Source organism: Alternaria atra, assembly GCF_907166805.1.
Source record: "Alternaria atra isolate CS162 genome assembly, contig: 28, whole genome shotgun sequence".
Classification (NCBI taxonomy): domain Eukaryota; kingdom Fungi; phylum Ascomycota; class Dothideomycetes; order Pleosporales; family Pleosporaceae; genus Alternaria; species Alternaria atra.
In genome coordinates, this window is record NW_025091326.1 from 2,435,918 (window position 1) to 2,453,225 (window position 17,308).

At 53.8% G+C, this 17,308-nt stretch overlaps 2 protein-coding genes across 2 annotated transcripts, besides 2 other annotated features; one reads left to right on the forward strand and one right to left on the reverse strand.

Moving 5' to 3' along the window:
* Positions 1-2,332: 2,332 nt before the first annotated feature.
* On the reverse strand, positions 2,333-3,705 carry ALTATR162_LOCUS7835 (uncharacterized protein; the record flags this gene model as incomplete). Its single annotated transcript, XM_043315464.1, has 2 exons — positions 2,333-3,406; positions 3,460-3,705. 2 exons carry the CDS (start codon positions 3,703-3,705, stop codon positions 2,333-2,335), a joined length of 1,320 nt encoding a protein of 439 aa, XP_043171399.1.
* Positions 3,706-5,893: 2,188 nt separating this feature from the next.
* ALTATR162_LOCUS7836 (uncharacterized protein) lies at positions 5,894-7,156 on the forward strand (the record flags this gene model as incomplete). Its single annotated transcript, XM_043315465.1, has 1 exon — positions 5,894-7,156. The coding sequence occupies one exon, from the start codon at positions 5,894-5,896 to the stop codon at positions 7,154-7,156; it is 1,263 nt and encodes a 420-aa protein (XP_043171400.1).
* A 2,278-nt stretch (positions 7,157-9,434) lies between these two features.
* Positions 9,435-9,564: a sequence feature (Protein overlapping with rRNA (ALTATR162_LOCUS7837, CAG5174670.1) was converted to a misc_feature.).
* Positions 9,565-11,480: 1,916 nt separating this feature from the next.
* Positions 11,481-15,770: a sequence feature (Protein overlapping with rRNA (ALTATR162_LOCUS7837, CAG5174670.1) was converted to a misc_feature.).
* Positions 15,771-17,308: the final 1,538 nt, after the last annotated feature.

Genomic DNA, 17,308 nt, shown 5'->3' on the forward strand with positions numbered 1-17,308 from the left:
TTACAGACATGCGAAGGCTGTACGAGGCCACAGCGCTGCTACAGATAATGTATGCCTGCTCCCTCTAGTCGAATGCCAGCGTCAAGGGCAAAACATACACGAAGAATACACTCAGCATCCTGCAAAGCATACAGGTAAGAGCAGCAAGAGCCATATGCGGAGCATACAAAGCCACGTCCAAAGCAGCACTCGACGTCGAAGCACACCTCCTACCAATCGAGCAGCAGATATAGAAGCACAACGCCAACGTTATCACTCAGCTTCTCTCAAGCAAACACATAGCGTACATTTCAAACCTTCAGGTAAACAGGTCACAACCTACTAGCGCAAGCATGCGCCGCATTAGACACGTCGACTTCTAGCAGAAGATATACGATGACATAAAGAGTCAGCGCAGACAGAATCTCAAGATGCAGGAGCCAATTCCACCCTTTATCACCCCGCCCTGGCGACACGGCCCAAAGACCCACATAGATGAGAGCGCCGACAAAGCACGCAGTCGACACGACAGAGAACACGAGAAAGATCAGAGCCTTAGCATCTACACCGACGGCAGTGGCATAGATGGCGAGATTAGTGCTGCAGCAGCATGCCTACTCACACAGCAGACCCGCACAGTACACATAGGGCCAGACACGGACTCGACAGTCTACGCTGCCGAGCTACAAGGCATCAGCCTCGCACTGCAAATAGCATAAGAGTACGTAGAGCGAGGAGGTAAGAGGCAGAAGGTAGCCATCTACACAGACAACTAGGCAGCCATCTGGTCCGTGGCCAAGGCTGAGGGCCGATCAGGAGCATACATTCTCGCAGATATCGCAGAACGGGTAAAGACGCTCCAGGATGTAGGCCGGCCAGTGACAGTAAGGTAGATCCCAGCCCACACCGGCATCCTAGGAAACGAAACTGTCGACAGGGCCGCCAAGGAGGCCACAGGATGGAGAGAGGACGGTAGTAGACACCCGCCAGCAAATGCGCCGCCCAGGCTCTATCCAATCAGATCAACCGTCAGACGCTGGTGCAGGACTCAAACAGAGCGAGCATAGGCAGCCAAGTGGCGAGCAGAGGCCAAAGGCCGAGCAACCTACAGACACACACCGTAGCCTTCCAAGAAAGTACTTCAGATCCACGAAGGCCTTACCAAACGACAGAGCGCGCTGCTAGTGCAGCTGCGCACCGAGAAGATAGGCCTGCGCGACTTTCTCTTCACCCAAAGAGTGCCAGGGGTTACCAGCTCCCGCTGCTAGTGCGGGGAGAGACGACAGACTGTCGCCCACATCCTGCTCCACTGCAGGACGCTTAAGGACCTCCGGAACTAGGTATTCGGCAACCTCCGTGGACGACACAACCTCCGGGCCATCCTAAGTAAGCCACAGCTAGCCACCAAAGCCATCCAGTTTGTAGAACAAGCGCAGATCCTTAGGCACGTTGGGATCGCAGACGCGTAAACGACAGCCGAGCGCTAGGGGGAGACTGTAGGTACCGCGGCCGCAAAATACGAGGCAGCACGCCTCTACGAGCCTATAAGCACAGCACACTGTTAATAGAGCTATTATCTAGATAAGGTGGCAGCCAGATTGTAGATAGTGGTGGAAGGGAAACGGCAGGCCTCTAGGAACAGCTGGCTCCCATAGGGGAGTAACGTGGGGCGGCGCGGATTAACGTCTGCACGGCGTCGGCTGTTGGCTATGCCAGCCATGCCGGGTATAGCTGCGGAGAAAACGCGGCTGAAACCGAGTAGGATGAATCTAATCTAATCTAATCTACAAGAAACCTGTTGCAACGTGCACTTGAGATTGCACGTACTCAAACCCTTCTACAGCTATTACAATAGATATAGTTAGTTTACTTTTCCTTAAGCTGCAAATCTAGTTTTAAGCTAAGTTTCTGATAAGTATTAAGCCTATACAGATAAATGGGCAGTAGTAGTAGCTTACCTAGTGCTATTCTGTGTGCCGACGCGCGCACGCACTTGAGTGAAGTAGCGCACTTGAGAAATGGTGCTAAGACTTCCCTTACATTAGATATTATGCTATGCCTACAAAATGGGTCTTTCTCTTACCTGAGCTACTTTCTGCACAGTATAATACTTGTTATTCTTAGAAGAAGAAATCCATGTTGACATTGAGGGCTATACATATACCATGCCCAAATATCTAGTGTAAAGATTGATACGAAGGTCTATGGCTAGCCTATGAGCCAAAGTAGGACACAGACCGGGTCATAAGATGTAATGACAGCCAACTGACCTGCTCAATATTGTGATGCGTTTTCATTAAACCCAATAAGTTCTATTGGCTGGAAATCTAACAGGGTGCTCGTTCATCCTATCTTATGGTGCCATGGGTTGCCATTCAAATTCCAGGACGGCAAGGAATGAGCCTGGTGGATTGACGATACGATTTAGTTTGAACCGTCTGTCTGCAAGTCGGAAGAGAGTTTCCCACTCGTGCACGTCTCGCTCTTTCGAATTGAATTGTTGCTTCATTGAAAGATCGTATCCGCTGTTGACATTAGTCTCTGTGGCAAGTGAAAACGACATGTGCAGAACCCACCGAATAAGCTGTGCCTCATATGCTGAGATGGCGTTTGGCTCCGGTAGACATATCTCATTTATAATCACCTTGGATCCAACCTCGAGAGCGGGGATCAGGTTCCGGATGATTTGCAGGGCATATCCATCTAACCAGTCGTGCAAAATTGACCTGAGCAAGTATACGTCGGCTTTTATAGGCTGCTCTTTGAACATGCTGTGGCTTACGAACTCAAGACGACCCTTGAGATCCTTGGGCACAACGGCTTTGCTCAAGGTCTCTGGAAGGTCTTGAACGTAGCATCGTAGTCGCGGGTATCTTCGAAGTAAAGCTTCAGCAATGGAGCCTTGAGAACCGCCCACGTCCACCAAAACCGTTTCACAGTCAATTTCCCAGTTCAACGAGGTAAACAGATGGTTGATGTCGAATGGTGGGAGCGTCCGCATGTACTCCATTCCGTGCGCGAAGCGCTGAGCTTTTTCAGGTTGCTTTTTAAGGACGTCCCATAGACTATCTCCCTTATGAAGCAGCGCAAACGCGGTCTCGTTAGGCTCTTCAGAGCTAGGCCATTTTTTCATGGCAGGAACAAGGAACGAACCCGCTGGTATGAACTCATCGCAGCAAAGACTAATCCATTGCCTCACAAGAAGGTTTTCAGCGATCAAGAATGAGCTGGCCGTGTGATTTACAAATCCGATATGAGACTCTTTGAAGATTCGGTACGAGATGGCTAATCGCATAATTCGCTTGACATCATCTACGTCCATTTTGCATCTTTTTGCGATCTCGCCAAATGAGACAGTCTCGTGTTTTGCGATTTTCCCTGCTATGTTGAAATGTACAATAGCTTGCAGGGCTGACGAGATATGAACCTGTGTACAGTCAAATCCAGCACGCGCTGCAAAACGCAAAGACGCAAACTCACTCGAGGGCTCATTATTCGCCCAACATGTCCCAGGGGGCCTTCAACCAAATCCTGCAGTTCCGTACAGGAGTCGAGGATAGAGGACTGCGCGAGCTGAACAGCTGCATTGCGAGGCAGCTCCTGATTGGCGTTCACAGAAAAAGAAGGCGTCGCAACTTTGAGACTGTCCAATAGTGACTGGAGTATTTCCGTCTGCTTTTTGATGGCTATTGCCAGCTCTGTGATCCGTGACTGTCTCGGGTCCATGGTGCAATATGGTGTCTAAAACGTATTTTTTTTGCGAAGAGACCTTTCTTGAGAGAAGATGAATAAGAAGATTTCATGTCAGACCCGAGTCTCATTCTAGGCCTGGACCATCCATGATATAGAATGGGACGATGGTCTGTGCTCGAGACCGTTGACCGGGAACAAGGCGAGCTCTGGTGGCATTGTGAGACTAGGACAGCGTATGCGCCTCGAGTAGCCTTGGCTAGTAATCTTCTCCCAACTTTACAGCGGATGATAAGCGCGACCATGTCGCAGTACGACTGAACTCGAACGGCTGGTATGCATCCAACTCATTGGTTGATACCACGAGCACGGTTTGAAACTCGCAGGCGGCTAAGCCGGCTTCCCCGACGGTGCGGCGGATCTCGCCAAGACTGGCTAGTTCACATTCGGTTACCGGCAGCATCTTGCGCACGTAACTCTTGGCTAATATTCAGCAGGGCGCACGGTACACGGACAGGGATAACGGTTTGCGTCGCACCGTTAAGCCGCGGACCGCCCCGCTCTCTCACGACACACTAAAGAGTGCTTCCGAGGCATTAGTGTATTGAGTAAGCAAAACCGTAAGCGCTGCGCAGTAGACAACTGTCTCCTCCTCCCAACCCGTCTGGCCGGGGGCCAGAAGTGAGATCAGATGCTCGGCCTTGATGCACTATCGTCAGATTCACGTACACCAAACTCTCTAACAGGGCTATTTAAAAAATTTCGCCAGAGTGCGAGACGTTTCGCATCCGCAATGCAGGTCTCTGACGGACCACCTCCTCCCAAGTCGTAGCCAAAGCCGTGACATCGATGTTCTCTAAAATCTTATGGATAACATGTCCGATAGCTTGTCGTCGGCAGCCTCTTCTAACACTGTCGCGTTGGAAACACGTACAAAGTAGTGTACTCTCGATCCGATCTAGCCCTATGCTGTATCGCTGGAAGATCCGCGCGTACAGAGCGTCGCGGTGCTTTTCATCGTTTGATGGCGTTAAAGGCATGCTAGCTGCGATCTACAACCGGTCTATATCTACACTTGTGTGATACAGAAAGAGAATGCAGGTCAGAATCTATTAAATAGCTATCAAAGAAGCGAGATATATATGTGTGAAATGTGTGAAGGCAGGGATACATTGATCAGCGTGTAACGCATGTTATTGACCAAGCTATTGACTTGTATCTATGTTTGTGTATTGAGTGCTTGTGATTGAAATTGCTACACGTACTTTTTATCACCATAATTAACAGAACTATAAATCAACATATAACTACAACTAGATAACTACACTTACCCTTGCTTAGTCGGTAAATAGGGGTTGGAGACATAGATGCTGCAGAGCGATTGAGCTGCAAGCTTGCGATGACACAGTTTTGCGCACCAAATTCAATCTAGTTACGCTACTGTTTAAGAAGGAAGATGTGATCTCACGCATCATTGTGGGTTATTGCTTATACCAAGTGCTTGGCAAGGGAAGGTTACGTAGAATCCCTGTTAGTGCTTACCGGGTTTATATTATGAAGATTATTGGAGGTATTCCAGGATGTGGTAAGTCAGAGCTACGCTTACTATGTGTACGTATCAAACTTGAACATGTGGAGAATGAAAAGAAGAATCAGGCCACTCGCTTGGATTCAATATGGCTTTTCCATTATACCAAGAGCGTAATGTGACTTGGCGCTGACGTGCTGTTCATTTGACTGTTGTAGATCCGTATCAGTTACGCATAATGGCAAATTCTTCCAGAAAAGTACAGTCAGCTTCTGCAACGTGTGAGACTAAGACTAGACCATGATCGGTGTCATATGAACAATGTACCTTAGGGCTAAAAGGACACGGAAGGACCTGACTTAGCCACCTAGGACGTTGTCCTAATGCAAATAAGCTGCAACTGATGGTAACATGGGAATTGATGAAACAAAGAAGAGGGCAGGCAATCAGATTTTAGAACTTGTGCCGAGGCCCGCCACATGAAGACATGTTCCACGCGTTTTTCTTGACCAAGCGAGTCGGAAGGTCGCATCAATATGTCTGATTGAGTATATCGAGCCTCTTCGGCTCGGAGTTTCGAGGGCCGTCGTCTGTCTGTATATTTGTTGTAGTGTTCCTTTACATCCTCCCTCACACATCCTCGCTGCTACCTCTTCCGGTCCTACACAGTAACATTTTACACTCCCATCATCCATCATGGTCACGATTGCTAGTCAGCCCACTTTAATCGACAATGTACCAGTTCCAGTCACGGACGAAGGCCCCTTTCCACGAACCCCAGATAGCAACTGGTGGTGGGAAGTAGTGGGTGGCCACCTCGAGGTCCTGCTGTCCGCCGCTGATTACTCCGACCTCGACCAGCTCAAAGCCCTCAGCTTCTTTTATCGATGGGTGACTCCTCGCTTAGGTCCGAAGCCGATCAGCCCTGAGGCCATTTGGAAGAGTTTCATGACCGACGACCACTCTCCCATCGAGTACTCCTGGAAATGGGGCTTCGGCGATAGCGCGCCTGAGGTTCGCTACAGCATCGAGCCCATCGGCCACCGCGCCGGGGAGGCCTTGGATCCACTCAACAAGAACGCTACCTCGGACTTCCTCGCTCAGTTATGTAGAAGCGGCCAGATCGGCGTCGATCTCGAATGGTTCGTCCACTTCAAGCACGCTCTTCTGGGCCCTGGTACCCCCGCCTCCGAAGCTGGGGTTACGAGGCAGTCCACCCTCTTCGTGGCTTTTGAGGTGACGGGTGGTTCTCTGGGCGTCAAAGCCTATTTCATCCCTGTGGATGCCCACGGGAACAGCGCCGGCGACCAGATCTCAAAGGCCATTGTCTCCACTGGTTACCCCAATCTCGCGGCCATGAACCAGCTGAACAGCTTCCTCCGTGACGATGTCTACGGTCGGACCGTCAAGCCCTTCATGCTGGGTATCGACTGCGTTAGTCCTGCCGATTCCCGTCTGAAGGTGTACTCGCGGTCCCTTGTCACCAACTTTGAGCTCGTCCGCCGCGTTATGTCCATCGGTGGCCGACGCAAGGACGTTATGGAAGCCGAGAAGCAGCTCCATACGCTCTGGAAGTTGATCTTAAACCTGCCTGACGACTTCCCTACAGACAGAGAGCTCCCCTACAACCCGCACGAGACGGCAGGCTTGCTCTTCTACTTTGATGTAGCACCAAGGTCTCAACTCCCCGATGTTAAAGTCTACATTCCTGTGAGACACTACGCTCCTAGCGATGATGTAGCTGCCCGCGGCTTGGTCCAATACCTCAAGAGCCAGAACCAAGGCGCCTACGCGCAGCAATACCTAGAGACGCTCAGGGCGCTTGCGAAGAAAGATGACATGAGTACCTCGAATGGGCTACAAACATACATCTCCTGTGCCTACAAGAAGAGCGCACTCGTCGTAACGTCTTATTTGAACCCACAATGTTACCACCCATCTTGGTTTGCAGCACCGTAAGCCGCGTTGCTTGCGTAACTTAACGTGTACGGCCTCGTACTGCACACCGGCGCGTAATGCACACCCCACCACCTTTTGCAACACCATCAGCTCCTACTGCTACTACCAGTGTCACTCACTTCCTGTTACCATTATGATATGCTAGCTTGAATCTCTAGAGTTCAAAAAGCTGCTCATTAAGGATTCGGGCGTTCTTTCACATCACTCTAATTATAAAGCTTTTCTTATCTATATTATACGTGTTCTCTATCCCTATCGTATGCTGCTTGATTGTACTGTGTAACATTTTGAAATATGAGCGAAAGAAATTATAGGAGGCAGCTTCGTGACGCTGCTTTTCCACAGGCGCACACCAGACAGTAATAAGGTCGTTGGGGTAGCGATGAAGCAAGCGCAACACCCATCGATCGCTTTGCGCCCGCTAGCATAACGACGTGATTATTCTTCCAAGAATCTCCCTTGTAGATATGAGTTGTCTCTCTATAAGCGATTCAATGTACTGTACAACCTCTATTTCATCGCGTGGGTGGAGAACCAGCTAGTTCTCTGCCTTGGCTTCACACGTCCTGCATACACTACGGTGCCTGCGGCTCAACGCTGAGCAGCAACAACTATGTTTTTTTCTGCAAGCTTTCTATACGAAATATTTTCTTTAGGGTCTGAAATATCTAGCTTTGCAAGGGCTTCTTCTAGCGGCATCGTGGTGTTGAGTGATAAGGGGGTGCAAAATACGCGTCAATGTTGGTTGGGGTGTGCACTACGGGGCCGTGCACGCCACGATGGAAAAATCAGGTCTGATACCGGCTTGGCACTGGCGCACAGCCACTTCCTCCACTTGCTTATGTTAGAGGGTATACTTCCCGCGCCGAGCTAGCCTAACAAAGGCAATAACCCTTACGCCCTGCTACCCTGCGTGTGTTGATGGGTATGCTGACTGCGCCGAGCTAGCCTAACTTATACAAAACCATCACAGCTCAAGGATTTCATACCATGCTCTAAATTGCGGAAAAACTTCCCGAAGCGGTACAGGAGCTAAAGAGCCAAGAGGTTGATGTGTTTTATTCATTTATTTATTTATTGAGTCTTACTTGGTTTCAGCCGTGTACTGCGCAGCTTTGCCCAGAGTGACAGGGGTGGGAGACAGCGGACGCGGTGCAGACGTTGATTCGTCCCGCCCCACTTCATCTCTTGAACAAGACCATCTGTCCCCGGCAAAATCTGCCGTTTTTCTCAACCACCATCTTTGATTTGCCCCTCAGCTTACCTCAATAGTGTGATCCTACTGACTGAATACTGTGATTTCAGGCCCGTAGAGGCACGTTGCCTCGTCTGTCGCGTCCGCCGGACCTATGGTCTTCCCTCAACGCTCGGCGTCATCTAAGTATCTCTAATCCCCACTTTGCAAAACTCGTGTCGTCCGCTACTGTTCCTAATAGACAAGAGACGGTAGATTGGAAGTCTCGATGCCAAGATCACTGGGCATGCCAAGCAAGCGAGCATTTGCACGATGGAGTTGCTGCGGTCACCGAACGCATATCACTTACAGACTGTCGTCAGTCTTACGTGCATATGCATTGAACACAGCAGTAGCATGACATTCAGAACTAAGATTTCGCGAACCCACCCTCGATACCTCTGCGGACCGTCGAAGGGGGCGGCAGCGCCGCCCTCGTCATGTTGTGCATATACGTACACGCTTAGGTTAGAAGCTGGAGTATGAGTGTACAGAGAGCACGATAGTACAATGTGCGGCCTTCAACTGGATAACACGCTACCGAGCTCTGACAATGAATTTTGAAGTGTGGCCAGAGAGTAAATGCCGGTTTCATGATCACTGAATTGGCAGTGACAACTAGTTGAGAGGAATAGACAAACAGCATGCAAAGGTGAGGACGTCTACACTTTTGATGACAATGCAGCCGTTGATTCGTTGAGATCTGCATTGACAAGCTCGAACGGCTCAGGTTGAGGGGCTACAAGGCATCGTCCATTTGGGACGCGCGGGTCATCTTTTAGTAAGCGGCGTGAAATTACCTGCAGGCACATCCGCCTTTCTGACCGGGAAATCGAATAAATAATCAGGAAAATCAGGCGAGAAACAGAGCATCTGAACACTTACCCTTTGACAGAATCAGTCTCCGTTAGACGCAGAACGGCGAAACGGCGAAACAACGAAACGACAAAACACCAGAGGTAAATCTCTTTGAACTCAAACCACAATCCAGAAAGAGGAAACCTTCTTACCTTTATCAGAGCCTTGGAATACAAGACAAACGTCATGATTCCTCAGACGCATCCATTGGAGGGCGACGAGACCCAAAAAATATGGCACCGGAACGGGGAAGTGCCGCAGAGCATCGAGCGCGGCATCCACGAACTGTCCACCGAGCAAGCAGCAGCTCAACCTGGTGCGCAGCAGCTGGCAGCAGCAGAAGCAGACATAAAGGTGGCCGATATCGACACACTGACGCCCGAAGACAAACAGCAGCTATGGGAGTGGAACGCAGACGTTCCACCGGCAGTCGAGCGCTGCGTCCACGACCTGTTTGCCGAGCAAGCAGCAGCTCAACCTAATGCGCCGGCCATCTGCGCTTGGGACGGCGAGCTGACACACAGCGAGCTCGACGCACTATCAACCAAGCTGGCGGGTCACCTTGTCCAGATCGGCGTCAAGCCTGAAGACATGGTGCCGCTGTGCTTCGAGAAGTCAATGTGGACAGTGGTGGCCATGCTGGCCGTGCTCAAGGCCGGCGGCGCCTTCGTACCGCTGGATCCCGCCCATCCACGCAGCCGACACGACGAGATTCTCAACCAGACTAAGGCCAGCGTGCTGCTCACGTCAGCGCATCACGAAGCACTCTGGCAGCACTCAGAACTTGCTGTAGTCACCGTAAGCGCAGCGTCTATCACTCTCTTGAACGACGAACCCAGCATCAGCCTGCAGCAGCGACTACTCCAAGCAACGCGGCGTACGTGATATTCACGTCTGGAAGTACTGGAATGCCCAAGGGCGTTGTTATAGAACACCGAGCACTCGCGACTTGCTGCCGCGAGGGAAAGAGATTCGGCCTTACACAGCGCACGCGAGCTCTCCAGTTCGCTTCCTACACGTTCGATGCTTGCATTGCTGAGATTATGACGACACTACTGTTTGGTGGCTGTGTGTGCGTGCCTTCTGAGGCCGATAGACACGGTAGTCTGTCCCAGGTTATAAGTGCTATGAGTGTTAACTGGGCAGTGCTTACACCGTCTGTCGCAAGGCTCCTCGAGCCAACTGAGGTTTCTTGTCTTAACGTAGTAATACTAGCTGGCGAACATGTTACTCTGGCAGATTGGCAGAGATGGGCTGGCTATGTTCAAGTAATAGACGCATATGGACCTACAGAATGCTGCATCTGCTGTACGGTGTACACAGATACTCAACCATTCAAGTCAGGAACAATTGGAAAGCCAGTTGGTTCAGTATGCTGGGTAGTAGACCCTGAAGACCACAATCAGCTTGTTCCGCTAGGCTTAGTCGGAGAGCTGCTGGTAGAGGGTCCCATCCTTGCGCGCGGCTATCTCAACGACGCTGAGAAGACGCAGTCAGCTTTTATCAATGATCCTGCCTGGTTATTAGAGGATATAGGAGGCTACCCTGGGCGACGTGGCAGGCTGTATAAGACAGGTGACCTTGTCCGCTACGACCCTGACGGCAACCTTGTCTACGTGGGCCGCAAAGATGCCCAAGTTAAGGTGCGCGGGCAGCGGGTGGAGCTGGGCGAGGTGGAGCACCACGTGCAAGAGTGCATGCCCGAGGCTGAGCAAATAGCCGTCGAAGTGATCTTGCCAGGGGGAGACAAGATTAACGCAATGCTTGCAGTCTTCTTGCAATTGGACAACGACTTTGGCAATACTCCTCCAACACCTCCAACAGATGAGAAGACTAAGGCTAGCTCACTGGCGCGAGTGATCTTCCCAGTCGATGCAGACAACAAGCTGGCCGAGCAGCTTCCGGGCTACATGGTGCCAGCTGTGTACTTTGCCGTTGCAAAGTTGCCCATGACAGTGTCTGGCAAGACGGACAGGAAGCGGCTGCGCGAGATTGGCGCCTCGTTCTCCGCCCAGCAGCTGGCCGAGCTGCGCACGCTGAGCCAGGGCGTGAAGCGAGCGCCGACTACAGAAGCAGAGCAAACGATGCAGCAGCTGTGGGCGGGGGTGCTGAACATCGAGGCAGACAGCATCGGGCTGGACGACAGCTTCTTCCGCCTGGGCGGCGATTCGATCGCGGCGATGAAGCTGGTGGGCGCGGCGCGCAGGCACGGCGTGCAGCTGTCCGTTGCAGACCTCTTCCGCCATCCCCGTCTGGGCCAATGTACCTCTGTGGCCATCTCACCAACTCACGATTCGCCCATCGCCATCCCTCGCGCCGATCACGAGGGACCTGTCGAGCAATCGTTTGCGCAGGGGCGACTGTGGTTCCTAGAACAACTGTACCCTGGCCTGACCTGGTACCTCATACCCTTCGCAGTACGCATCAAAGGCCCACTCCAGCTTGGAGCTCTCAAGTCTGCGCTTCTCGCAGTCGAGTACCGCCACGAGACGCTTCGCACTACCTTTGCTACTGTGGAAGGAAAGAGTGTGCAGGATGCCAAGCCTTTCAAATCAAAAGAGGTGAATGTCATCGACGTTATCCAAGGCGGCAAGCAGGGCATCGTGAACACTGTACAGCAAGACCAGGCGGCTCCCTTTGACCTGGCTACGGAGCCTGGATGGAGAGTGTCCATCTACAGGGTCGACCAACACGACCACGTGCTGTCTATTGTCATGCACCATATCATCTCTGACGGCTGGTCTGTTGACGTGCTTACGCGTGAGCTGGGTGCATGCTACTCTGCCGCAATCCGCGGCCAGGACCCGCTGTCGCAGGTGCAGCCTCTGCCGATACAGTATCGCGACTTCTCTGTGTGGCAGAGACAGCAAGCCCAGGTCGATGAGCACGACAGACAGCTCGAGTACTGGATCGCGCAGCTGCAAACAAGCAGGCCGGCCGAGCTGCCCTGCGACAAGCCGCGACCTGCTGCCTTGTCGGGCCATGCTGATGTGCGGACATTGGAGGTGGATGGCTCGTTGTTCGTCAGGCTGCAAGAGTTCTGCAAAGCACGCGGGGTGACGCTGTTTGTGGTCCTGCTCGCTGCCTTCCGAGCTACGCACTTCCGTCTCACTGGACAGGAAGATGCAACCATCGGGACAGCGAACGCCAATCGAGATCGATCGGAGCTGAGAGATATGATCGGCTTCTTTGTCAACATGCAATGCCTGCGGATCACAGTTGGAGATGAGACATTCGAAGAGCTGGTCCAGCAGGTGCAAGGGGTAGCAGTGGCGTCGCTGGCCAGCCAGGATGTCCCCTTCGAGAGGATCGTGTCGAAGCTCAAGAAAGACAGAGATCTGTCTCGCCACCCGCTGGCGCAGCTCATCTTCGCTGTGCACTCGCAGCGAGACCTGGGCAAGCTAATGCTGGAGGGTGTGGAGACCGAAAACATGGGCGACACAGCGACGTCGAGATTTGACCTGGAGTTCCACTTCTTCCAACATTTGAACGGGCTACGAAGCGAAGTCATATTCTCAACCGACCTGTATGCTTCAGAGACGATCGAGAACATGCTGTCACTTTTCCGACACATCCTTGACGCCTGTCTCAAGGAGCCAAAGGTGGTGATCGCGTCCATGGCGTTGCTGACCGAAGCCGACTACGCTCGGCTCGACGGGATGGGGCTTGTTCGGGTTGAACAGACCGCATACCCACGTGACTCGAACATCGTTGACCTCTTTCGCCAGCAAGCCTCTGCGCATCCGTCCCGGATCGCCGTCAGAGATATGTCAGCAGAGATGAGCTACGCCCAGCTAGACGCAGCGTCTGACATTCTGGCTGGGTGGTTAGCCAAACTGTCGTTTGCTCCCGAGACGCTCGTTGGCGTGTTTGCAGCCCGAAGCTGCCAGGCGATCGTTGCGTTTCTGGGCATTCTCAAGGCCAACCTGGCCTACCTACCGTTCGATGTGAAGATACCAGCGGGGCGGATGGAAGCCGTCTTGTCCTCTCTTCCGAGTGGTCAGAGAATAATAATACTCGTCGGTGCTGACGTCCAGCCTCCCGACATCAAGCTGAACACCGTCGAATTTGTCCGCATTGTAGAGGCCTTAGGCGAGCAGGCAAGCGAGGTGTCCGCTCCTCAAGAACCTGCAGCGGCTGCTGCCGGGCCTTTAGCGACGAGTCTCGCGTATGTCATGTTCACGTCCGGGTCGACGGGCCAGCCGAAGGGAGTCATGGTAGAGCACCGCGGCATCGTGCGCTTGATTCGAGACAACAACCTTATGCAGCACCTGCCTGTCCTACCGGAGACGCGAGTCATGGCGCACGTAACGACTCTCGCTTTTGATGTCTCCACATGGGAGATATACGGCTGTCTGCTGAACGGCGGGACGCTGGTTTGCGTCGACGCCATGACCGTCCTCGATCCAGTGGCTGTGTCTCGGATCTTTCATCGAACGAACATCAACATGGCTGTACTTACGCCAGCGCTTTTCCGACAGTATGCACAAGAGGCGCCTGGAGTGCTGACGAATCTTGAGATGCTTTGCTTGGGAGGAGAAGCACTGCACCCGCGCGATGCTTATGAAGCGCTGCAGCTCCTTCCGGGTAAGGCAGTCAATTGCTACGGTCCTACTGAGAATACCGGAGTCAGCACAATCTTTGTCCTCACCGAGGAAGAGCACTGCGTTAACGGTGTCCCCATTGGCCGCGCACTCAGCAACTCCGGCGCCCACGTCATGGACCCGAATCTTCGACTCGTTCCTCTCGGCGTGATCGGAGAGCTCGTGGTCACAGGCGACGGTCTGGCGCGGGGTTACACTGATCCCGAGAGGAATATCGACCGCTTCGTATCGGTCACAATTGCTGGTCAGACAGTCAAGGCCTACCGGACAGGCGATTACGCCCGCCATCGGCTTACGGATGGCCAGCTGGAGTACTTTGGCCGGATGGATGGACAGGTCAAGATCCGGGGGCAGCGCATCGAGCTGGGCGAGATCGAGCACGTCCTCCGCAGCCACAAGCGCGTCAGCGACGCTATGGCTGTGCTACAACAAAGCGGCGGCGATGGGGTCCGGCTCGCTGGCTTCGTCATAGTCGACGAAGGCGCTGCAATGGTCAACGAGCAGGTTGATGACGGAGATAGTAATGGAGGCGATGAGGATGAATCGCAGCATGTGGGAGCTTGGGAACAGCAATTTGACGATGACATCTACTCACCTATCAACAACATCCAGTCCGAACGCATCGGGCGAGACTTCGCCGGGTGGACGTCCATGTACGACGGCAGTGAGATAGACGAGATGGAGATGAACGAGTGGCTAGACGATACGATATACACGATGCTCAACGGCAGCAAGCCCGGCAGCGTGCTCGAGATCGGATCGGGGACCGGCATGGTCCTCTTCAACTTGGGCGACGGCCTGCAAAGCTACGTCGGAGTCGACCCGTCGAGAAAGGCAATCGAGTTTGTCGCGAAGACAGCAAAGTCCATCCCGGCGTTAGCGAGCAAAGTCCGCTTGCACAAGGCCACAGCGATGGACATTGGTCGGTTGGAGCCGTCAGTCACAGCAAACCTTGCCAGCCTGAACTCGGTCGTTCAGTACTTTCCTAGCCAAGAGTACCTGTTCAAGGTCGTCCAAGAGCTACTCCAGATCACGGGCATCCAGACCATCTTCTTTGGCGACGTTCGATCTTATGCGCTGCATCGAGAATTTCTGGCAGCTCGGGCGCTGCGCATGGCTGGCGACAAGGCGACCATGGCAGACATTCGACGCATAATGACCGACATGGAGCGAGTGGAAGCAGAGTTGCTCGTCGACCCAGCATTCTTCACTGCCCTACCAGGCCGCCTCCCGGAGCTCGTGGAGCATGTCGAGATACTGCCGAAGAGGATGAAGGCGACGAACGAGCTGAGCTGCTATCGCTACGCTGCGGTTGTTCACGTTAGGTCTCGATCTGGGCCAAAGCGGGAGATTCAAATCGTGAAAGAAGACGAATGGATCAATTTCTCAGAGCGCAAGCTAGACCGCCAGTCTCTTCAGCAACAGCTAAGAAGTCTCTCTGGCTTGTCTACAGCAGCTATAAGCAATATTCCTTACAGCAAGACCATTGTCAGTCGGTGCCTTGTCGAGGCGCTTGACGATATGGGCGCAGACACACGCGATGCCCCAGGCTGGCTATCATCAGTCTATCAGCAAGCGCAGCACAAGCCATCCCTGTCCGCCACTGACCTGGTCGAGCTGGCACAGGAATCGGGCTGTCTTGTCGAGATCAGTTGGAACAGGCAGCACTCACAGCGTGGTGGTCTCGACGCCATCTTTCATCGGTCTCCACCAAGGAACGGTGAGAACAGGAGATTGTTCCGCTTCCCTACCGAGCATACAGATCGGCCACCGCACACTCTCAGCAGCAAACCGTTGCGGCAGCGGATGCTGAAGAAAACCCAACGGCAGCTGCTGGCGATGCTACAAGCCCAGCTGCCGGCATACATGGTTCCTCAGGCGATCACGGTGCTGGACGCGATGCCGGTAACACAGAATGGTAAGGTGGACCGCAAGGCTCTGGAGCAGCGGCTACAAACAGAACGCAGCAGCAAAGCGCCAGTGCAGCAGTCTCTTTCAGATGGGGAGCTGCGGATGCAGAAGCTGTGGGCGGGGGTGCTGGGCGTCGCGACAGACAGCATCGGGCTGGACGACAGCTTCTTCCGTCTGGGCGGCGACTCGATCGCGGCGATGAAGCTGGTGGGCGAAGCTCGTAAGGTAGGACTGCAGCTGTCCGTTGCAGACCTCTTCCGCTGCCCCAAGCTCGCGGCGCTGGCCGGCTTGAACGTCAACAGCCGCGACATGGTAGTAGAAGAGCAGATCGCCGCCTTCTCTCTGCTGGGCGCGGACGTGGACGCCGTGCGTGTCCGCGAGGAAGTCGCAGCCAACTGTGGCATAGACACAAACCTTGTAGAGGACGCCTACCCATGCTCGCCGATGCAGGAGGGGCTGATGTCGCTGACATCAAAGCGAGCAGGTGACTACATCATGCAGAGCGTGCTGGAGCTGCGAGCCGATGTGGATGAGTACGCTTTCCGGGCTGCGTGGGAGCAAGTTGTCCAGTCTACAACAGTCTTACGTACGCGGATCGTGCAGCACAGCGAGCTTGGCTTGCTGCAGGCGGTGGTGGCAGAAGACATTCAGTGGATAGAAACCGAAGGACTTGAAGCGTATCTGGAGAAGGACAAGTCGGCTTCGATGGGCCTAGGTGATCTGCTGGCTCGCTATGCTGTAGTCAAGGAAAAGCGGAGAGGACAAGAGGAGGGAGGAGCAGCAGCAGCAGCAGCAGGGAAGCGATGGTTCGTGTGGACGGTCCACCACGCGCTGTACGACGGCTGGTCGCTACCGCGCATCATGGACGCGGTGGAGAAGGCGTACGACGGGGCTGATATGCAGAAGCAGCCTGGCTTCCGCGCCTTCATCAGGCACCTCAGCCGCCAAGACCCCGACGAGGCGGCCGCGTACTGGCAGAACGCTCTAGCGGACTGTGAGGCGACGCCGTTCCCTGCGCTGCCGACGGCGGTGCAGCAGCCAGCTGCCGATGCGACGGTGCACTACCAGTGTCCTCCGTTGCCCAAGACGGCGTCCGACACGACGGCGTCGACGCTTGTGCGGGCTGCATGGGCGGTCCTCGCCAGCCGGTACACCAGCTTGGACGACGTAGTGTTTGGCGCAGTGGTGACGGGACGCAACGCGGCTGTGGCGGGCATCGAGGCGATGCTTGGACCCACCATTGCAACTGTGCCGGTGCGGGTGCGCATAGAGAGAGGTCAGACCGTCATGGCTTTCCTGGAAAGCGTGCAGCGGCAGGCGACAGAGATGATACCGCACGAGCAGACAGGCCTGCAGCGGATCGCCAGGATGGGGGCGGATGCTCGGCACGCCTGCGGCTTCCAGACGCTACTGGTAGTGCAGCCAGCCGAGGATGGCCTCGCTGGCGACAGCGTGCTGGGAGCGTGGCGCGGAAATTCGGAGCTGCAAGGCTTCACGACGTATGCGCTGATGGTGCAGTGCACGCTGGCTACCGAAGAGGTGCGC